The sequence below is a fragment of the Ctenopharyngodon idella genome, chromosome 21 (assembly GCF_019924925.1).
Source record: "Ctenopharyngodon idella isolate HZGC_01 chromosome 21, HZGC01, whole genome shotgun sequence".
NCBI lineage: Eukaryota > Metazoa > Chordata > Actinopteri > Cypriniformes > Xenocyprididae > Ctenopharyngodon > Ctenopharyngodon idella.
Window position 1 is genome coordinate 15,911,789 of NC_067240.1, and position 22,809 is coordinate 15,934,597.

At 35.4% G+C, this 22,809-nt stretch overlaps 3 protein-coding genes and 1 long non-coding RNA gene across 5 annotated transcripts; 3 read left to right on the forward strand and 1 right to left on the reverse strand.

The window, feature by feature from the left end:
• Window positions 1-72: 72 nt before the first annotated feature.
• On the forward strand, window positions 73-3,714 carry sumf2 (sulfatase modifying factor 2). 2 transcript variants are annotated; one of them, XM_051878356.1, is made up of 9 exons: window positions 73-304; window positions 1,019-1,166; window positions 1,343-1,457; window positions 1,597-1,641; window positions 1,919-2,069; window positions 2,205-2,260; window positions 2,654-2,738; window positions 3,159-3,300; window positions 3,475-3,714. In XM_051878356.1, exons 1-9 carry the CDS (start codon window positions 244-246, stop codon window positions 3,563-3,565), a joined length of 894 nt encoding a protein of 297 aa, XP_051734316.1. In that variant the 5' UTR covers window positions 73-243; the 3' UTR covers window positions 3,566-3,714. The 2 variants fall into 2 exon arrangements, with proteins under 2 accessions (XP_051734316.1, XP_051734317.1); XM_051878357.1 differs by having other exon boundaries at window positions 1,022-1,166.
• Window positions 3,715-3,818: 104 nt separating this feature from the next.
• Window positions 3,819-11,611, reverse strand: phkg1b (phosphorylase kinase, gamma 1b (muscle)). Its single transcript, XM_051878354.1, has 10 exons — window positions 11,403-11,611; window positions 11,091-11,208; window positions 10,759-10,937; window positions 10,477-10,531; window positions 8,302-8,367; window positions 6,152-6,315; window positions 5,967-6,057; window positions 4,631-4,784; window positions 4,378-4,503; window positions 3,819-4,298 (listed from the first exon to the last, which is right to left on the reverse strand). The coding sequence occupies exons 2-10, from the start codon at window positions 11,171-11,173 to the stop codon at window positions 4,032-4,034; spliced, it is 1,185 nt and encodes a 394-aa protein (XP_051734314.1). The 5' UTR covers window positions 11,174-11,208; window positions 11,403-11,611; the 3' UTR covers window positions 3,819-4,031.
• LOC127504038 (uncharacterized) lies at window positions 5,972-6,646 on the forward strand. The gene is made up of 2 exons (XR_007927282.1): window positions 5,972-6,100; window positions 6,249-6,646. It is a non-coding gene; the product is annotated as an uncharacterized LOC127504038 (long non-coding RNA).
• A 739-nt stretch (window positions 11,612-12,350) lies between the features above and the next one.
• Window positions 12,351-22,242, forward strand: bicdl2l (bicaudal-D-related protein 2-like). The gene is made up of 6 exons (XM_051878355.1): window positions 12,351-13,083; window positions 15,175-15,297; window positions 15,511-15,666; window positions 19,227-19,300; window positions 19,409-19,529; window positions 20,883-22,242. The coding sequence occupies exons 1-6, from the start codon at window positions 12,718-12,720 to the stop codon at window positions 21,195-21,197; spliced, it is 1,155 nt and encodes a 384-aa protein (XP_051734315.1). The 5' UTR covers window positions 12,351-12,717; the 3' UTR covers window positions 21,198-22,242.
• Window positions 22,243-22,809: the final 567 nt, after the last annotated feature.

Consider the following 22,809-nt stretch of genomic DNA (forward strand, 5'->3'; position numbering starts at 1 on the left):
GAAACAATGGAGTGGGAAATTCAGACTTAATGCGTCTTTCTCCAAACCAATAGGTGGCGATAAATACTTTTCAACGAGCTTCAGTAACAGCGACGCGTAGAGTGACACTGAATGACTGAACCCTGCAGTGTCGTTGTTTATCATATTTTTCATATTTTTAGAAGAAGTCTAATGTGCCTGTTGTGTTTATAGTGATAAATCAGACCCTGGACTAAATCTGTCCGTCACGTGTCTTTATATATCATGATGATCTTTTGGGAGACCTTATACCTCGTATTATTGTGCAGCATGTCATGTGCAGCAGGTAGGAAGCCCAAAAATCAGCTTTACTTTGCTTTAAAAACCTTATATTAACGTAATTTATTGTTGCTACGTTAAAACTGTTGTAACTTGGTATTACCAATCACTGTCTGTCATAAAAATAAGTAATTTCTTAGCTGACATTTATGTATCCCAAATACACAAAATTACAGATGCTCAATAAAAATATTAAAATATAAATAATAAAAGTATTCTGTCTTTTTTATTTTCACATATCATGCCATATATTTTATCTCCAGCTCTTGACTGAAACTGTTGTCATTTTGGTTAAAAAGTACAAACTTTTGAAGAAACTTAATTAGGGGAAACTGTTGGTTGTATTGACAACAACGCAACTGAGAGGTGCAATTTATGTTCATATACAGTACACACATATTTTTCTGCAAATTAATCATTTTATTCAGATGATAAATAATATTTGACTGAGGCACGTGTACAATAATAAAAAAAAATATTATACATAAAAGACATTTAAGTAGCAAAATAAAAACATGGTCAAAAGTTTCCAATATGGTTTTACTGTGACTTTCATATAACAAAAAAAAAAAAAATCTCTTGGGACATAAAAGTTCCTACCATTGAAGAAAGATTCAACTGTGATATTTTATTGAAAATTGAGTGGACCAAGGCCCTGGACCATGCATTTGCTGTAAGTAGACATTTGTTTAAGATAAATAACAATAAATAACTGTTTTAGCAGATGATGAGATGGTGTTTATTCCTGGTGGGAAAATGATGATGGGAACCAGTGCTGCCGATGGGAGAGATGGGGAATCACCAACACGAGCTGTGACTCTCCAGCCGTTTCAGATGGACAAATATCCTGTCACTAACTCTGACTTCAGGTACTTGTCATTGCAGATATTGACTCAAAACCTAGTGAGCAGCCTACCCAGCCCGTTTTTTTTTTTAGGTACCTATGATGCCTAAATATGCTTTTTAATCTTAGAGGTTAATCTTGTCTATTTCAACACACTTTGTCCACCTACTGGCCTGATACAACTGCTTCCGTTTATTCTAGGAAATTTGTCCGACTGCAGAAATATAAAACCGAGGCTGAAACATTCGGTTGGAGTTTTGTTTTCCAGGATTTTGTCTCAGATGAACTGAAAAGTAAGGTCACTCAGACAATTGAGGTATGAACCCAAAGCAGGAACAGAAAGTTTTTAAAGTTGTTTAAATGGGAATTTCTATTTACCTAAACACTGTCTTTTATATTATATTTTCTCTTTTACCCTCTATTCTCATGAAAATGACCCCATTCCTCTCTCCTAGTCTGCGCCTTGGTGGTTACCAGTCGAGAAAGTGTTCTGGAGACAGGTGACGTAGTTATCACTCTATGTGCATGTAATTTACAAGACTTTAAAAGTGGTTGACCAGTAAGGGTTTATGTATTCTTTTTTTTTAATTGTTATTGATTGTATGATTGACTGATTTATAAATAAATAAAAATAATTTATTAATTTATAAATAACCATTTAAAAAAGTCTAAAGAAATACATTGTATTTATTTGTATATTTATTGTTTATTAATTTATTTGTATTTATTTGTTAAGACTTCATGAATGTCTGAGGTCTCTGGTTTTAATGTGTGCAGCCAGCAGGACCAGGCTCTGGTATCAAGGACAGACTGGAATCCCCTGTGGTGCAGGTCAGCTGGAATGATGCCCAAGCCTACTGTCAGTGGAAGAAGAAAAGGCTGCCAACTGAGGAAGAGTGGGAAATGGCTGCTCGTGGGGGTCTAGAAGGCAAGCCAAAAAAGCCTTATGCCTCTCAGCACCTAAATAAAAAAACTGCTGTCTTATGCTTGTCATGCAGCAGTGTCCACCTGTTTAACATCGTTTTATGTACTGTAACCTTCATAGCCAACACGTGTATTTCAGGCAGGACATACCCATGGGGCAACAAGTTTTTGCTGAACCGGACTAATCTCTGGCAGGTCAGTTGAGGGATATTCTTGTCCATATCATGAAGGAGAAGTGTATATGTTTGCTTTAAAAACAGTCAAGTTCTAATGTTCTTAGGAGCCATTCACACAGAACGTGTTTTTCATTCCAGTTCCCTACTTTTCCATTGTTTTTCAATGTAAACACACGCTAGACGGACGTGTATGACCTTTGTGCTCGTGTCTTGCGTCTTTTCCAGCATCCCAGCTTTCTAAAAACACAGCGCTCTAGTTAAAATCAATTCAACTTTTAACAAACGAGACCTCGAGACCTTGCGTTTTTTCCCCATTCCACTGCCCGCATCTCGCATTTTTTTCAAAGCAAAACCGCGTTCTGTGTGAACGAGCCCGTAGGCTGTTGGTAAATTGCAAACTCTTTGTACAAAGGGCCCGTTTCCAGATGGGGACACCGGAGAAGATGGCTATCATGGCGTAGCTCCTGTAACTGCCTATCCTCCACAGAATAACTATGGTATGGCACGACACACGACACATGAGCTATTACACTTTCTGGTGCGTCAGATATTATCAACAACAATAAACTGTATATAATTCATAGACAGAGACAAAGCTAAAAAGTTCAAATGTTTGGGGCTGGTAAAATTTGGAGTCTCTTATGCTCACCAACACTTGTGTTGCTTAATATGTTTGTGGAAACTGTGATATATATTTTTTAGGATTCTTTGATGAATAAAAAGTTAAAAAGAACAGCCATTATTTAAAAATATAAATCTTTTGTAACATTATAAATGTCTTTACTGTCACTTTTGATCAGTTTAATGCATACTGGCAGAATAAAAGTATTAATTTCTTACCCCAAACTTTTGAACAGTATTGTAATTCTCTTACTATTGTTCTGAATTTTGTGAATAATATCACATCTTTTTTCCAGGACTATATGACATGCTGGGTAATGTCTGGGAGTGGACCTCCTCAAATTTTCCTGGTGCTCAGACCATGTACGTCCTGCGTGGAGCATCCTGGATTGACACTGCCGATGGCTCAGCCAATCACAGAGCTCGTGTCACCACTAGGTCAGTCATGCTGTATTCATATTATTCAAAGTCAGCTTTTATTAGACTTTTATTAGCGCTTCTTGTAACAGTTCCAGTTGACCCCAAGGGGATCCATCAACAAAGCTGTTGTCCAAAGCAATTTATGAGAAACCTATGATGAATAAAATGTGTGTTTTGTGTTCTTACATGCAGGATGGGAAACACACCAGATTCAGCCTCTGATAACCTGGGCTTCCGCTGTGCTATGAGCTCAAATGCAAAACAGAAAAGGACTGAGCTTTAAGAGCCAAATGTTCAAGACTAGTTGATGCCAGTGGTGCATTTTGGGATTTATACGACATTTCTCCTGTGGAGACATAAACTTCTGGAATTCAGTGTTATATCTGCTTTTTTCCACAATATACTGTGAAATTAAAATCTTAACCTATCTTATAGTTGTTTTCTAATCATTAAAGTCATTCAGATATAACATTTAAGCCACATCTTATATGCAAAATAGAATAAAAATGTAATTGTATTAAATAATACCATACATTTTTTAAATAGTTCAGGTATCCTTTTTACTTTTTTTAGCATTTAAAAGGAAATAAAAGGCTCTTGAAGGTAATTTTCTTACTTAATTCTATCGCACTGTGTAAATAAGGGGGTCTGATATGCTGTCATAGCAATAGAGGTATATTTTTCGACCGTTATCAACATGGTCTTGAGGTAAATTGTGGTATCTAGTTGTAATTGGAGATGATTAACCCTCACCAAGTCCTCTGTGCTACATCCATCTCGTCAGCTGCAATAGAGAGCAGAATGACTTTTGGAGTGTTCTCAAATAAAGCTGCTCTGTTCTGAGTTTGCCCTTTCTTCACCCAGTGGCCGTAGATCTTAAAGGCACATGCGTCAATCATTTTGCGTAGAGGTTTGATGGCGTATGGGTCGCTGCAGATCACTTCCTTGGTCACAGGTTTGGCACGACGATAGTTGCAGTAGATACGCATGGCGGCAAGTACGGTCATACAGATAACCTGCAATGTGTAGGGTGACACTCAAAACCTCAAAGTCAATGCTTTCTAAGAAAAGTCATCTAGAACATCTGCTCTTTACCTTGAACTTCCTGTAAGGGCTGAAATGACGAACTTCTGCGACCACGTACTGTTGGAAGAACGGGTGATTGAGGGCCTCTGTGGCTGTATAACGACTTTGCGGGTCCACAACTAATAACCTGGAAATCTACTGGGAAGAAAACAAGTTGAATTTGTAAAGGCATTTTTTCCATGCAATTTTGCATAAGTTCTTTCTAAACTGGTTGTCATCAAGACAAACAGGACAACAACAAATTAAAGAAACCAACACACACCAAGTCTTTGACAGTGTCTGAGCGGTCGTCCCACTCCGGAGAGCTGAATTCATATTTCCCTGCGAGAATCATTCGAAGCATCAGCATTTGTTTCCTGTGCCAGAATGGTGGAGATCCAGCCAGGAGAGTGTACAAGATCACGCCAGTGCTCCATCTACACAAGAGAAGACAGAAGAAGGTTATGTAATAACATATTTTACTAAGTATAATAGTTTGCCCTAATCAATTCATTTTCTTCTGGTTCACTGTCACTGCAAAGAAGTTTATGTATTTATGTATGTGGTTAGTTTATTTGAGTGTTAATGCAATATTTTCCTCAACAACGTGTTAATTTACCACAAAATGAACTGATTTGGGAGCTGCTCTAAAGGGTTAGATCTCCTAAAATTAAAATTTCTGACATTGATTACTCACCCTAATGTCGTTCCAAACCTGTAAGACCTTCGTTCATCTTCGGAACACAAATTAAGATATTTTTGATGAAATCCAAGAGGTTTCTGATCCCCAAGATCAAGCAACATAATTACCACATTCAGGGTCCAGAAAAGTAGTAAAGACATTGTTAAAATAGTCAGTGACTACAGTGGTTCAACCTTAATATTATGACGCGAAAAGAATACTTTTTTGTGCGCAAACAAAAATAATGCAATGTGAACAGTGTAGAAGAATGACAGGGAAGAAAAGAAATTGTTGAATAAAGTCCTTATTTTTGGGTTTTTTGCACACAAAGAAGAATTCTTGTCGCTTCATAACATTAAAGTTGAACCACTGTAGTCACATGGACTATTTTAAGGATGTCTTTACTACCTTCTTGGCCTTAAAATTGGTTATGACATTGCTGTATACAGGGAGGTCAGAAAGCTCTCGGATTTCATCAAAAATATCTTAATTTGTGTTCTGAAGATGAATGAAGGTCTTACGGGTTTGGAATGACATGAGGGTGAGTAATCAATGTCAGAAATTTTAATTTTGTGCGAACTAACCGTTTAAGAGTTATGGTGATGCATACCAGTGTTGTTAATTAAAACTATATATTAACTAAGTGATATAAAGCATTTTTGTTAATTGAAAAAATATATAAATATTACATGAAAAACTTACTTTAAGTAAGTTGAAGTTGAGTAAAATTACTAAAAACTGAAACAAAAATCAATTAAAGTGGTATACAAATATTTTAAAAACTAATAATAATGACAAAAGCACATACTAAAATTACTAAAACTTAAAATGAACACTGACAATATAACAATAAATGCTCATATAAAATAATTAATACAATAATAGTATATAAATAATACTAAAATACCACTTATGCACACTTATTGTATGCACTTACAGGTCAACGGCAGGCCCATAGCCAGCGTGGTTGGGATCCATGGAGCACTCAATGATTTCTGGAGCCAAGTAACCTGGTGTTCCACAAACCTCTAGGGGTGAAACAGAGGCAGATGCTTCTAAACTACAATATCTGTAATCATGCCTTCCAAATGCTTATAATTAAAGGTGTTCATAAGAACTCACCATTCAGTCTTTGTCCATGCTCAATCTGGATCGAGAAACCGAAGTCAGTGAGTTTGATATTCACATCATCATCTAACAGAATGTTCTCTGGTTTCAGGTCACGATGGACTATATTGTGGGTGTGAAGATACTCAACCACCTCCAGAAGAGCACGCATGATCTTTCTATCAAAGAGTGAGAGAAGAGAAACTGAGTGCTAATAATTAAGATCATATCTCTAAGGTTAATACAACAGCTACAATGGATTAGAGCTGTAATATATATTTCCATTCAAATGTTTGTGGTCAGTATGATTTTTTTTATGTTTTTAAAAGAAGATTCTTAAGCTCACCAAGGCTTCATTTATTTGATCAAAAATACAAAATAATTGTTTTCTATTTTAAAGGGGTCATGAACTGCGTTGTTTTATAATGTTTCCTGGGGTGCACTTATAATGTTAGTATGATTTTTACATCAAAAATTGTCATAATTTAGAAATAAAAGGCATTTTTCCTACCCTGATTTTAGCCCTCTTATTTGAACGCTCTGTTTTAAGGGGCGTGTCTGCTGTGAGACTTCAGTGTATGCCCACTGCTGTGACTGGCTAACATCTTTCCATTTGAAATAGCTACTCTCTCGAAAACTTTTAGCACGTTTATACTATTACAGTTCTAAAGGATAACTAATCGTGAAAAGTGTTGCATTACATTTGGATCTACGGCATTATATTTAGATAGTGGCATGAAAGGCTTCAGTAATTAAGATTGTAGCTGATCACAGACATGTTGTTGAGCGCATGAAAGCAGTGATCTCACCATTGCAACTCCATTTCTGCACACTAACGAATGCTTTCATCATAACTAACAGTGCAAATGCATTGTAACTAAGAGATTTGTTGAATAAAATGGGAGTTTTGGCGCATCAGTGTGATAAACTTGCACTGTTTGATTGACAGCTCCAGCGAATGTAAAGGGAGTGTTTTTTGACCGCTTTCTTTATATAATTTAATCACCGTTTAAATAACAGACTATTTTCATCCTACTACGAGAAACAACATGAAGTTGCTTGTTTAGTCACTGGTTTGATTTACTGACAAAGAACATCTGACTGTACATGAAACATTACATATCAGATCAGGCATTAGTATTAACATAGTTACTTCCATGTTGTTGCATTACAGTCTAGTCCATATTGTAAATGTCTGTTTGCAAAGCCTGCGACAAAATGCGAATGATTTACCAAAAAAATCCACAGTGAAATCTAGAATACAAATAAATGAAGCTCAACTGAGACATTCACATTGTTGAAAACAAACAACTATATTCCTAGCATTAGGATATTTGGAAAGGTAATGTTATTTTTAGTCCTGTATCGCTCTTCTTTCCTCATCTTACTGACACGTCAGTGGGCGGGGCTAACGTTGCAATTATGAAGTAGGTGGTGATTTCTTCTGCGGAGGCGGCATTTCATCTATCATAGATAGGCACATTCCAGGATCAGTCGTTTGATGGGCCTGGTATCAATAAAAGCTTTTATTGGACTAACAAGGAAGCTTTCAGTTGTGAAACTTACAAGATATTCTTATAGTACGATGACCTCTTATATATCAAAAGCTCAAGGAAAAGTTGATTTCTCAATTCATGACCCCTTTAATATATTTTAAAGTGTAATTTATTCCTATCATGACAAAGCTGAATTTTCAGCGTCATTACTGATGCTGTCACATAATCCTACAGAAATCGCACTAATATGCTGATTTGATGATCAAGAAACATTTCTTATTGTTATCAATGTTAAAAACAATTTTTTTTCCTCAGGATTCTTTGATTGAATAGAAAGTTCAAAAGAACAGTATTTTTTTGTAACATTATAAATATCTTTACTGTCACATTTGATCAAATCAATGCATCATTGCTGAATAAAAATACTAATTTCTTTAAAACATCAATCTTTTGAATGGTAGTGTATGAGGAAATCAATAGAAGTATAAAGAACAGCACTATATTCATGAGTGTGACAACTTAAACCCATCAACACTCAAGATGCCCTGCTGTTGTTGGCAACAACTTAAAGCATTTGATTATATAATCTCCTTTTTAGCATAGGATTTGTTTTATACAGTTTAAATACACTTAGGAGAATCTACAATTGGATTATTCAAGGGAGCTGACCGTGTCTCTTTCTCACTTAGGGTTACTTTTTCTGTGAGGTAATCGAAGAGTTCTCCTCTCTTCATCCTGTTAAAAGAACATTCATCTTTAAACATGAACAAAACAGTGTCAAGGCCTATAAACTGATGAAAGATAACAATACCAGTTGGTTTGGTGATATAAAATTGGCACAGTATAGATAGACAATTTTCTAAAAAACTAACTGCATCTGTTCAAAATATAAATGTCTGGACAAAGGAAGGAATTAGGAGGGATATTGTGCACATGCTTGTATTGAGAGCTGAGCATTTGGCAGAAACAGTCTCGTCTTGGCAATGAGTTTGTTGTGGGCTCTTAGAATAGCCAGTGTCCTATCTGTATGCTGCAGAGTGTCAACCAACACATAGTCTCCACAGGGAACATTTAGAAATCTGAATAGGAAGCAAACTTGTAAATAACACAACGATTAAAATGAGCAATTGCTTGGTCTTAAGCCATTTTCTGCAGTAAACTTGCAAGTGCTCTTCCTGTGCAAAAATTGCAACCACAATTCTATAATTTTGGGACTTTTTTTTATTTGAATAAAATGAAAACTAAAAGACTTTCAAATCACATGAGCCAATATTTTATTCACAATATAACATAGATAACATAACAAATGTTTAAATGTTCATTTTGTGCATAAAATTTTACAATTTTATGCACAAAATGAGCTCATTTCAAATTTGATGCCTGCTACAGGTCTCAAAATAGTTGGGACAGGGGCATGTTTACCATGGTGTAGCATCTCCCCTTCTTTTTAAAACAGTTTGAAGACGTCTGGGCATCAAGGTTATGAGTTTCTGGAGTTTTGGTGTTGGAATTTGGTCCCATTCTTGCCAGATATAGGTTTCCAGCTGCTGAAGAGTTTGTGGTCGTCTTTGACATATTTTTGTTTAATGATGCGCCAAATGTTCTCTATAGGTGAAAGATCTGGACTGCAGACAGGCCAATTCAGCACCCAGACTCTTCTACGATGAAGCCATGCTGTTGTAATAGCTGCATTGTCCTGTTGAAATACACAAGGCCTTCCCTGAAATAGAGGTCGTCTGCAGGAGAGCATATGTTGCTCTAAAACCTTTATATACCTTTCAGCATTCATAGTGCCTTCCAAAACATGCAAGCTGCCCATACCATATACACTTATGCACCCCCATACCATCAGAGATGCTGGCTTTTGAACTGAACGCTGATAACACGCTGAAAGGTCTCCCTCCTCTTTAGCCCGGAGGACACAGCGTCCGTGATTTACAACAAGAATGTCAAATTTGGACTCGTCAGACCATAGAACACTTTTCCACTTTGAAACAGTCCATTTTAAATGAGCCTTGGCCCACAGGACACGACGGGGCTTCTGGACCATGTTCACATATGGCTTCCTTTTTGCATGATAGAGCTTTAGTTGGCATCTGCAGATGGCACGGCGGATTGTGTTTACCAACGGTGGTTTCTGGAAGTATTCCTGGGCCCATTTAGTAATGTCATTGACACAATCATGCTGATGAGTGATGCAGTGTCATCTGAGGGCCAGAAGACCACGGGCATCCAATAAAGGTCTTCGGCCTTGGCCCTTATGCACAGAGATTTCTCCAGTTTCTCTGAATCTTTTGATGATGTTATGCACTGTTGATGATGAGATTTGCAAAGCTTTTGCAATTTGACGTTGAGGAACATTGTTTTTAAAGTATTCCACAATCTTTTTACGCACTCTTTCACAGCTCTGCCCATCTTTACTTTTGAGAGACTCTGCCTCTCTAAGACATCCCTTTTATAGCTAATCATGTTACAGACCTGATATCAGTTAACTTAATTAGTTGCTAGATGTTCTCCCAGCTGAATCTTTTCAAAATGTCTTGCTTTTTCAGCCATTTGTTGCCCCCGTGCCAACTTTTTTGAAACCTGTAGCAGGCATCAAATTTGTCTCATTTAGTGGATAAAAGTGTAAAATTTCTCAGTTTAAACATTTGTTATGTTATCTATGTTGTGAATAAAATATTGGCTCATGTGATTTGAAAGTCTTTTAGTTTTAATTTTATTCAAATTTAAAAAACGTCCCAACATTTCCGGAATTTGGGTTGTAGCTCAGGTCTCTCAAGGCTATGTGACCACTAACAATAGTGAGGCACAGACATAAGGGTTGTTGTGTGCCATACTTACAGATCAAACACCAGAAAGAAGAAGGCCTTAGATTCAAAGCAATCCTTCAGTTGAACTATGAGAGGAAAAAAGATTTTTAGTTGTTGTTCTTCCTGCAGACCACAATAGCCTTACAATTTTCAATTTTGTAAATGAAAACAAAAAAAAAAAACAATTCCTTAAAAGACATGCAATTTTCTGTATCATAGCACCATTATATTAGGTTATATTTGGTAGTATATGTATTGTGAAAGTCTCTAAGGGATCAAGATTAACTTCCACATTGGCACTGGACAGTCATACTTATGTTTTTGTGTCCAGACACTTTTCGAAGAATGTCGATCTCTTTCACAGTGGCCTGCTGGATTTCTTGTATCTCTTGAGGTGTCATTTTGTCTGATGGTGTGATGTCTATGACCTTTACTGCATATTCCTGGCTAGTCCGTTTGTCCACACATCGGCGAACCACGCTGCTAACACCTCTGGGAGAAAAGACATTCAGACAAATTCAGGACTGATATGTAATTATAATTTTGATGTAAAATGTTTTTTATTTATTTCATAGTAATCTAAATGAATAGTTATACACTCTCTTTTATTCAGACACAAACTTCATCGAGATTGGTGACACCTACCTTCCCAAGATCTCCTTTGGTTCATATTTGTCATAAAATTCCTGACCACCAACCCATTCAGAGTTTTCCTCCTCTTTTGTCATTCTGAAGAATCAGAAATCCAGTGCTGTGCTTTGTCCTTTTAAAGTTTATCACACACACAACAAACAAACACACGAATCCATATTTAACTTTGTCAAGTGTCAAATTGTTTGCGTGTATATTTCTTAACAATTTAATAATTTTGTTTTCTGTTTATAATTCGTAATGACTTTTTGTTGTTTTAGACAGCAAAACAGCACAATCTATTCTTGAATGCCTGAGTTCACTCACTATAGTGGTTCGTCCTTCAGTATTTATGGCGCGAGTTGCAGCTCATTCTTTTGCTCATTCAATAACAGACTTCCCTCCGTCACATCACCACCAAGACCAAAACACTCCAGAAGTTAGCTATTTTCCTGTCACTTCTTTACACAACCTTGATAGTGCACCAGCTCTCTGTCTAGAAGCGTTGGCTTAGCTATAAATTAACGATGTCCGTTTCGTGAATGAGTCATTCTTCTGAGTCGGATCATTTGAGTGAATCAGTCGAACCAGTTCTCGGATTCACCCAGATCCAGATACATACAGATTTTTCCTTTAATTTTAAAGTGTTCTGAAATGTTAACTATTTTTGGATTATACCTCTCCCAGACTCTAAAATGCATAAAACGTATGTGTTTAAAATATCTGAATTTTTTTCTGTTTAAAGATTTTTTTTATTTTTTTTTACATTTTTTATATTCTATTTCTTATCGGTCCCTCATTTTAAAGTGTTTTGAAATGTTAAATATGACAGAATTTTACTGTTTTTGGAAATAGCTCGGATCCAGTCTCCACCAGTAAACAATTAATTAACGGTGTAAAAATTGTTTATTATTAATATAAATCATATTTACGTTCTAGGTTTCATGTGCTGAATCGCGGATACAATACACATCGAACTACATCCTTTATTAATAAACCTTAATAAAAATAATGATAAACACTATATATTGGGTAGGCCTACTTTAAAGGCCATGTTACGTAAAAAAAGAATTACTGAATAGTTTTTTCGGTTCGTTTCAAACTATTCAAAAGAACCGATTCGGGGAAACGAGTCAGAGTTCCCATCATTACTATATAAATAGACCAGCTGTTATTTGAGTAAGGGTGAGGGCATAGCCAAACGGAACAGCTTGTGCCCATGTGTTTACTTTAGACAGATCTGATAATGTTAACAGCATTACATTTATCCTTTATAATATGCATGCAATTTCTTTCTCTCGCTCTCACATTTCTCTTATGGAGACTTAATGATAGCCTAAGAGTTTTGTTCAAAGCTTAACATAATTAAAGGGCGTTATCCTTAGGCTAATTCTTTCACAGACGTGCCTGAACACGCACGAGAATCTCGTCAATGTTTAATCTACGTCCACAGAGCTACAAAAGCCTCCGTCCCATAGGTAAAACCCTCTGTGATGTCGAACCCGCTGAGGATTGTTGACGCACATTTCTAAGCGTCAAAAAAGCAGGAAAAACTGGTTTGAAGACATTCTCTCTTCTCAGTTTCAGTCGTCTCTCCCATGATAAGAACATGCTGTTTAACTTTGGTCGCTTTTAGAAGAAAATGGAGACCTATAGGAGAGTTTCACCTTTACGCACAATCAGGGACCTCCTGGAATCTCCTCTGACCGCTGAGGAAGTGCACAAACGATTAACTGACGATGAGGATTCAATTTCAAGTCACGACACTGACATGGACAGAGAGTCCAACAGCTCAGCACTGTCCACATTGGATGAGTTACAAGAACAGCTGGCAGTGGATGGTAACAGTGCAGATGTGACAGGTCAAACTGTTGACCCACAGTATACGAATTCTGACCCAGACGCGCCCCCGAAGCCCCCTCGGTCCTACATAGATGAAGCGTTACCGGATCTGCTCCGGAGCGGAAGCCCACTTCGCAGACGAGTGTCCAGTCCGGTGTCTTCCACGGTGAGTCATGCTTATTATGAGTACACTGATTGAACACAATACGGAACAAAAGGAAAAATAAAAAAGGAAACATGAGGGGTAACACTTTACAATAAGGTTCATTAGTTAAAAATTAGTTAATGTATTAACTAACATGAACTAACCATGAGCAAAACTTTTGTTACCGTATTTACTAATCTTCGTTAAAGTTAGTTAATGAAAATACAGTTGTTAATTGTTTGTTCATTTTAGTTCACAGTGCATTAGCTAACAGCTATTAACATTATCAAAGATTAATAAATGCTGTATAAGTGCAGTTCATTATTAGTTCATGTTAACTAATGAATGATAACTAATGAACCCTATTGTAAAGTGTTGCCAATTGAACTGTACCTTATAATGGTGATTTATGTCATGTATGATTATTTTAAAGAAATGGGGATTTTAATAGCTTTAAATATATTTTAATCCATCTCTTTAATTATTTTTTCCTAAATTTAAAGTGTTTTAAAATGTTAAATTCATCCATACTCTTTAAGAAATGCGTAAGAAGTGTTTAAAAATGACTTATTTTGTTCAATGATTTAGCTTTACACACACACACACACACACACACATATATATATATGTATATATATATATATATATATATATATATATATACAGTCAAACCAAAATTTATTCAGACACCTTGAACATTTCATTCATTAATACAGTTTATTCACTACAGTTTAAAAAAAATGGTAATAAAATACGACAAGATCTCAGAGTTAAACTGTGTCAGAAAAAAATAATCTTAATTATGTCAGATAACACTTAAGCAAAACATGGTCAGGTCAAAGTGTCTGAATAATTTTTGGTTCCAAAATATTTCCAATTTTACTGGTAGTCCACTGTATGAAAATTTTTTGGGTATAATATGTCACAGTTTACTTTATTTTGCTATCCTCACTTACATAAATGAACTATAGTGTCCTGCGCCCACTAGTAAAAATATAGTAGTCAACATTTGAAGTGGATCAAAAAAAGTTAATAAAAGTTGTCCTAAGAACTAAGTTGTCCTAAGAAGAAGGTTTTAGGACAACTTTGATGAAAGGTTTTGATCCACTTCAAATGTTGACTACTGTATATCAAAAATATCAAAAACATCTGAATAATTTTTGGTTTGACTGTATATATTATTTTTTCCTCATTTTAAAGTATTTTGAAATGTTAAATTTGATAGAATTTGACAGTTTAGATTATCCTCTCCCAGTCTCTATAAGAAATGCATAAAAAGTTCTTATTTTCTTCATTCAGTATCTACAGGTAGCCTGTAATTCTTTTTTCTTCTTCTTCATAACAGATAATCACCGTCTCCAAACCAGCTGTCACTACCTTAATGTCAAGCATTTTAAATACTTGTTTTTTATTTGGTTATGATGTAAAAAACAAAGTAATAGGCATAGGAGCACATATCTTCCAGAGCAGCAGAATAACAGTTTAAAGTCATCAGAAATATTATTCATTTCGAGATATTGTAAATCATTGAAGAATGAAACAAACAACAAAAGGACGAGATCAATGAGAGGACCAGATGTCTAATCATTGTTTAACGAATGTTTACCTACTTTTTCTTCATTCAGCCAAATTCTTTTTAAAGCAACATGACCCGTCAGAGCTAATAATGAACATGAGTGTCTTTATTTATAGGCAAACCCACGTCCACAACAAACTGTCCATGGAATGATGGTTTCATTAATAATGTTAATGTTAATAATTATACTAATAATAACAATAATACACCAAAACTATATTCAGGTGTTTAAAATGTTTAGTGGAAACATTTTTCCGCAATCAAATCACTAGGAAGTAAAAGTGATGTCAGATTTATTTCTGAATGTTTCCTTTTAGTTTCACCGGAATAGCAAGATTCCATCTGTCTCAATTTTCTGAAAATCCAGAATAGCAAGGTTATAAAAAAGACAAGAACCACGTGTGTTTATGTTTGCAGATGTGTCAGTCTGATATCATTCTGAATGGTCTTACACATGCACACAAGTGTAGGTACCTGAAGCCATATGAACAAAAGAAGCATGTTGTGCTCATTTAATGCTCTCTCTATGGCTGCAGCTGAAGCAAGTGAAAAGGGAGGTGGCATTATCTCGGCAGCGCAGTCTGAGGCTCAAGGCTCAGGTGGATAGACTGGAACAACAAAACGAAAGTGGACCTGGCTGGAGTGAAAACAGACAGCGGGTGAGTCTGTCTTAAACCTACATGCTTTTAAATGAACTTATAGGCCTAACCCTTGACTTTATCTTTTCAACTTTGTCATGCCACAATTGAAAATATTCTTTAACAACACCCATATATAAGTGATGGCAGCTCTTAACAGACTGGATTATGATTTAATTTCTGCAATCAGGGTTTGTCATAATTGTATCTTCATTGTTTTTGTGGTGTGTCTAGGTGGCAGAAGAGGTTCAGTCTGTTGTAAAGCTGCTACTCCCTCTGACAGATTTGGAAGCAGAAGTCAATCAGCCATCCCAGGCCAACCCTTTAGACACCGCACTGCTTCAGCTGCAGAAGGTGGCCCGCACACTTGCCCTTAACCACTCCTCTCAGGTGAGCTTTAGTCACGCCCATATGTGGCACGCTAATATCAGCTCATACGTGGCACGCCTCTTTTTTTGAATTCGCACATCCCTCCATTGTAAGGCCTCAAGTAACCATAACATTCACATGCACCAACAACAATTGCAGAAATCTTTAAATCGCCCATATTATACTCATTTACAAGTTCAGAATTTTATTTTTGGGGTCCGCTAGAATACATTTACATGATTTAAAGTTCAAAAAACATTATTTTTCTCTTGTCACCTAAAACACTCTGTTTTAGTTACTATCTCTTTAAAGTGGACCTATTATCCAAAATTAACTTTTATAAGGTGTTTGAACACAGATGTGTGTCCACAGTGTGTGTAAACAACCAGCCTATAATGGTAAAACTCCACCCACTGCTTTTTTATAATGCCCATAAATCAAACAGACTCTCCAAATGCGTGGTTCCAGATTTCCCCCTACTCTTATGTAAGAGTTATTCACAAACAAGGGTCAGTTTAACGCTGGATATGCACAAAAGATTAACGTGACGGTACATGCTAGTCAGTGAGTTGAATGAATCAATGTAACTCCACATCAACTACATAACTTTATCCACTAACCATTAAGAAACATCCAGACGGATTCTAAAAGTTGTAACATTTCCCTGAGTCTCTCCACCAGTGTCCGACTCCGGTTCGAACACGTAAGGCCGAACACTGTTAATGACAATTTCTGACATTTTGGCTGCGTGAGATTCTCCAGTGTTGTTGTTGTTGAAGCACGAGCTGGTAAAGCTCCGCCATCTTCTAGAAAGGGGGTCGGGAGCAGCAGCTCATTTTCATTTAAAGGGATGCCCACAAAAACAACTTGTTTTTGCTCACAATCAAATAGGGGCAAATTTGACAAGCTGTAATAAATGATCTGTGGGGTATTTTGTGTCACAGACACATTCTGGGGACACCAGAGACTTATATTACATCTTGTGAAAAGGGGCATAATAGGCCCCCTTTAAAGCCTGCCTTTCCAAAAAGCCAAGTCTTCTCTGATTGGTCAGCTGGCACAATCTGTTTTTGATTGGTCAACCACATAGAGTGTGTGGCAGAAATGTAACGCCTCTCCCGAGGCTTCATGAGCAGCTGTAAACAGTATTATACCTATAGTAACTATGGCGTCTGTATTGGAAGTGGAAAAAAAAACAGCCTCCTCGACATAGCGAAATCACTTACCCAACTGTTTATTGGGGAGGTGGGCATTAGGCGGGCATTATGACAGAGCTAAGCAGAGGTGTAAAGAGTACCTGAAAACCATACTTGAGTAAAAGTACACATACCTTACATCGAAAATGACTCCACTACAAGTTACAAGTAACCAATTCCAATACAACTTGAGTAAAAGTCTTAAAGTATCTGATTTTAACAGTACTTAAGTATTTTACTCATGCTGAATGTAGGCTCAGAGATGCACTAGTCCTCAACACCTGAGAGACATGCTGGTGAAAATAAGAAACAGTTGATTTGTAAGATGAGAAATCAAGTTTATTTTCTAAAATCAAAATAAAACTGAACACCTCAATAATGCAATAAATCAAGGTCGACACAACAACCTTTTAAACGTCTACAAACTCTCAAGTCTCAGTTGAGCTCAAGTGCACAAAAAGGTCACAGGTAAACCAATATCCTTCAAAAAGGTCTTGTCAATATAGCGGATAAATAAAACAATGTGGTAACACTTTATAATAACTCACGCTATGAAGCATTAGTAAATAGTCAATTCGTCATTTATAAAGCATTAATAGACATTAGTAAGCAGTTTATAAATACACCTACAAATGCTTTGTTCTTTATTTATAAGCATATCTATAATGTGTTAAATAATTGTATTTTCATAATTTAGAAATGACAAATTGATCATTAATAAAGTATGTATTATATTATTTACAAACCAGTTATTTAGGAGTTGTCAGTGGTTCATAAGATCATTTAGAAAGTGTAATGAAATTATTAATAAACTATTTAAATGTACATTTATGCATCTTATTATTTAGACATATAGTAATAGTTAATAAATGTGTTAATAAATGCTTTATTAATGCATATTCCTACTGTAATTCATGATTATTCAGATCGTTATAAAACATTTAGTAGGTGTCGGTTAACTATTTTTGTAAGCTCATCTAAAGTGAGGACTATTTATGCCTTGTAAAGCTTTTATAAAGGAGATTTAAAGGATACAGAACACAGAAACTTTATGAAGGGTAATTTGATATAAAATTAAAAATAAACCTCTGCAATGTCACAGAAAATAAAAATTCCTGTACACCTCCAGAAAATTAAATGAAACTAAGCCTTTGCAATCTGATATAAAAATAACTTTATGTAAAGTGTAAACATTTATGAATAAATATTTACCAGTGCCAACACTGGATTACAGGAGTGCCAAAATACAACAAATACAATTTTATAAAACAATAATAATATAATAAAATATTTCACAGTGTCAAAACTACCTCAGTACTAACTTTAAAACATTAGAGAACAGCAGTGCAGAAGATAACTTTTTATCTCCTTTGTAAAGCTTTACCAGGCATAAATAGTCCTCACTTTAGATGAGCTCACAACAATAGTTAACTGACCACTTCTAAATGTTTTATAACTACCTGAATTAATCATGAATTACAGTAGGTTATATGTATTAATAAAGCATTTATTAATGCACTGAGTAACTATTACTATATGTCTAAATAATACTATGTATAAATGTATGTTTAAATAGTTTATTAATCATTTACTTACACTTCCTAAATGATTTTATGAACCACTGACAACTCCTAAATAACTGATTTGTAAATAATGTAATTTATTTTAGAAATGATAAATTGACCATTAATAAAGTATGAAAATACAATTATTAAACACATTATAGATATGCTTATAAATCAAGAACAAAGTGTTTATAGGTGTATTTATAAACTGCTTACTAATGTCTATTAATGCTTTATAAATGATGAATTGACTATTTACTAATGCTTAACTAATGCTTCATAGCATGTAGTTATTATAAAGTGTTACCGTTTGGGTGAGTAAAGGCAAAACACACAAGATATAGTACTTTCAATGCCCTTAGATGGCAATATTGCTTCTTTATATCAAAAACAAACTGCTTCAGAAAAAGTTAGCTGCCATGAAAAATGTAATTTGTAATTGCATTACCCATCACAAATGTAGTGAAGTAAAAAGTACATTTACTTGTTCAAAAATGTAGTCAAATAGAGAGTAAAAGTTGCTAATATCTTTGATACTCAGTACAACTACAAAGTAGCCAAAAAGATACTTAAGTACAGTAACTAATTACATTTACTCAAATACTTTACACCTCTGGAGCTAAGTCACGAAAATAATGGCAGGACTACAAATGCCAAAGGGAGCTGGAGAGATTAACTCCCTTTCGTGTGGACTTTGTAACTTTGCAGATCGTATACATGCACAAACAGCTATATTACACACTAAAGGAAAGGTAACATTTAAAAAAAAAAAAAAAAAAGCATAATGTGCCATTTAAAACAAATCTACTGCCATTGACAGGGAAAGGAGAGGTCTGGGGAAGATGCTGCCATCTTACAGCAAGCTCTGCGGGACAGAGATGAAGCCATTGCAAAGTGAGTTCAGTAGATCACTTAATTGTTTTGTTTTATGAAATAAGACATAAACATACTATTATAAATACATCAGAAATATCTCATGACAATTTTTTTTTATATATACAGAAAACGAGCAATGGAGACTGAGCTATTGAGAAGCAAGAACGAATTGATGACACTGAACAACCAACTTCTGGAAGCTGTTCAGAGTCGACTAGAACTGACCATAGAGCTGGAGGCCTGGAAAGTATGTTCAGTTGCCAATTAATTCCAGATTTAAATTACTGATAAAATTTCTCATTGCTAAAAAGTTTGCTACTTTTGCTTTTTAATGAAAGCAAAAATAAGAAGGAATAATTAAAAATATATTATTTGATACAGCCTTATGATTATATCTTTAGTTTATTTGTATCTGGTCTAGTTCATTTCAAAGTGGTAACAATCAAACATGTTTACCTTGACAGACAAGGTGAATTTTAGTTGTTGAAACATTTTGGAGTCATTATAATTTTAATAAACTTAAATGAGTAAAAAAAAAAAAAAACACTAAAAATGCTCATCCTAAAAATATACATTTCAATATTAAAGGGTTAGTTCACCCAAAAATAAAAAAAATAATGTCATTAATTACTCACCCTCATGCCGTTCCACACCCGTAAGACCTTCGTTAATCTTCAGAACACAAATTAAGACATTTTTGTTGAAATCCGATGGCTCAGTGAGGCCTGCATAGCCAGCAATGACATTTCCTCTCTCAAGATCCATTAATGTACTAAAAACATATTTAAATCAGTTCATGTGAGTACAGTGGTTCAATATTAATATTATAAAGCGACAAGAAAACAAAATAACGACTTATATAGTGATGGCCGATTTCAAAACACTGCTTCAGAAAGCTTCGGAGCGTAATGAAACAGCGTGTCGAATCATGATTCGGATCGCGTGTCAAACCGCCAAACTGCTGAAATCACGTGACTTTGGCGCTCCAAACCGCTGATTCGATACGCTGATTCATAACGCTCCGAAGCTTCCTGATGCAGTGTTTTGAAATCGGCCATCACTAAATAAGTCGTTATTTTGTTTTTTTTGGCGCACCAAAAATATTCTCATCGCTTTATAATATTAATACTGAACCACTGTACTCACATGAACTGATTTAAATATGTTTTTAGTACATTAATGGATCTTGAGAGAGGAAATGTCATTGCTGGCTATGGAGGCCTCACTGAGCCATCGGATTTCAACAAAAATATCTTAATTTGTGTTCCGAAGATTAACGAAAGTCTTATGAGTGTGGAACGGCATGAGGGTGAGTAATTAATGACATTATTTTCACTTTTGGGTGAACTAACACTTTAATATAATTTAATACTGTATATGATTGATATTATTTAATGTAATCAAGGGGGAAGTGTAATCTGTAGGGAGAACAGCTGCTAGGGCTGCATCTCTGCAGGACTGTCGGATCTGAATCCTGTGTTGCCATCTGGACTCTGTCTGGCTTTCCTGCAAACCCCTGAATACACTCATCCATGTGATTTGGCCATGTTGATTTTCCTCATGGATGTTCTTAAAAATACTTGCCTCATGTCTCTTACAGGATGACGTACAGACCATTCTTCATCACCAGCTCCTCAAACAGCAGCAGGAAGAACAGGCTCAGAAGAAGCCTAAAGGGTTCAGTGTTTTGCGGCGCTCAAATAAGCCCCTCCCTCCAAAACCGGATTATTCCACCCTGACGCATGTGCCTGTTTTGACCCCCCAGACACCTGCGTCGACCCCCCAGTCACCTGCAGGAACACAGAGATGGAAAGACAAGTTTAGACGTGGAAAAATCAGTACACAAGGACCTGCTGAGTCTCAGCCACAAAGGAGCGACAAAGAGGACAATTTTCAAACGGTTTCTTTGGACTGATGAGGCCGTTTCAGTGATACGTAACCTATGGATTATCTCACATCTCATTGATTGTTCATTGATTTAGCCTCACCACACTTGAGAAGTCCATTCTAAGGATGCAAATAATATGAATAATGTTATCACTCATTAAACTAGATGCTTTTTTTAACTGCAGAGGTTATATTAATGTGACTGATGTGCTCTGAGAATCTTACAGGTTTTGTTGACGTGCAGTCATGAATGATGTGATATGTGGTCTAATCGTCCTAGTAATATATTAAAAAAAAGGGAATAAAGGTGACAGAGAAACAATAATACATAATTCAAGGCTGATTTATAAGGCTCTTTGGAATAACCCTTTCAGGAACATACGGTTTCCCTTTCTTTGTTTTTTTTTTTTTAACTATTAATTATTAATCCACATTGGGTTCAGTTATGCTCAAGGGCCATTTTGAGGTGGTTTACACTGTGCATTACACTATATTTAAAAGTTTGGGGTCTGTAAGATTTTTTTTTAAATGTTTTTGAAAGAAGTCTCTTATGCTCACCAAGGCTGCATTTTTTAAAATCAAAAATACAGTAAAAACTGTAATATTGTGAAATTTAAAAGACTTGTTTTCTAATTAATTTTCCATTTATATTTTAAAATGTATTCCTGTGATGGAAAAGGTGAATTTTCTGCAGCCATTACTCAGAAATCATTCTATGAATTTTGAGTAATCATTCAAATATGCTGATTTTGTGCTCAAGAAACATTTATTATTATCAATGTTCAAAGCAGTTGTGCTTAATATTTTTTTGTGTGTATAATAAATTTTTTTAGGATTCTTTGAGGAATAGAAAGTTTAACTAGCATTTATTTGAAATAGAAATCTTTGTAACATGTTTTTTTACGGTCATTTTGATCAATTTAATGCATCCTTGCTGAATATTAATTTCTTACTGACCCCAATCTGTTGAACAGTAGTGCGAGTGACTCTAACAGTTCTTGGTTTGTGCAATGCATTATTGTAAATATTGTCTATTTATTTTGTGTATAAACACCTTTATACTTTGCGCATACTACTAAGATTTGTTTTCACTGACCAAAAGCAGAACATTTACCATCATGTTACTCCATCCTTTTACTGTTATGATGGTTGCTGTGCAAATCCACTTAATTTTTTTCCTAAAAAAAAATAGACATAGCCTTATTATTTTTTAAAAATAAATTCTTATTCTTCACCATTCACTAACAGTTTAGCTTCTAAGCAGTTGGCAGCCAACTTTAGAGGGAAACTATAGCTATAACATCACCTCCTTTGTGCTTTTTTTGTGCAAATAGAAAAATTTGGATAGATTTCTATTTTAAGCTAAAAATAAGAGACGAAAAAGAAACAAGTGATACTCACAATGCTCACTGCCCCTGATAGGAATAAAGCAGTTGCAAATAATTACAGCATTTGCTCTGTAAGTGGTAAAAATGTCTGTAAGGGAGTACAAATCAGTCACATAAGCAGGTTGAAGACTTGTACATTTATTTAGTAGTAACACATCTGCGCACAGATACACTCTTGCATGCAAAGGCAATACACCCATACAAACTGCTCAACATTGACTCATACTGTTACTCCTGCACAACCACACACTC

Bases quoted from the DNA above. Each gene is read 5' to 3' on its own strand.
- sumf2 (XM_051878356.1), top strand. From the start codon at position 244: ATGATGATCTTTTGGGAGACCTTATACCTCGTATTATTGTGCAGCATG. The intron at 305-1,018 runs GTAGGAAGCCCA...TAACTGTTTTAG, and splicing joins CAGCATGTCATGTGCAGCAG to CAGATGATGAGATGGTGTTT. The intron at 1,458-1,596 runs GTATGAACCCAA...CCTCTCTCCTAG, and splicing joins AGGTCACTCAGACAATTGAG to TCTGCGCCTTGGTGGTTACC.
- phkg1b (XM_051878354.1), bottom strand. From the start codon at position 11,173: ATGACAAAAGAGGAGGAAAACTCTGAATGGGTTGGTGGTCAGGAATTT. The intron at 6,316-8,301 runs GTCAGCTCCCTT...ACTCTTTGATAG, and splicing joins CTAAGTGAGAAAGAGACACG to AAAGATCATGCGTGCTCTTC. The intron at 6,058-6,151 runs GTGAGTTCTTAT...TTTCACCCCTAG, and splicing joins GCATGGACAAAGACTGAATG to AGGTTTGTGGAACACCAGGT.
- bicdl2l (XM_051878355.1), top strand. From the start codon at position 12,718: ATGGAGACCTATAGGAGAGTTTCACCTTTACGCACAATCAGGGACCTC. The intron at 13,084-15,174 runs GTGAGTCATGCT...CTATGGCTGCAG, and splicing joins CCAGTCCGGTGTCTTCCACG to CTGAAGCAAGTGAAAAGGGA. The intron at 19,301-19,408 runs GTGAGTTCAGTA...TTATATATACAG, and splicing joins AGAGATGAAGCCATTGCAAA to AAAACGAGCAATGGAGACTG.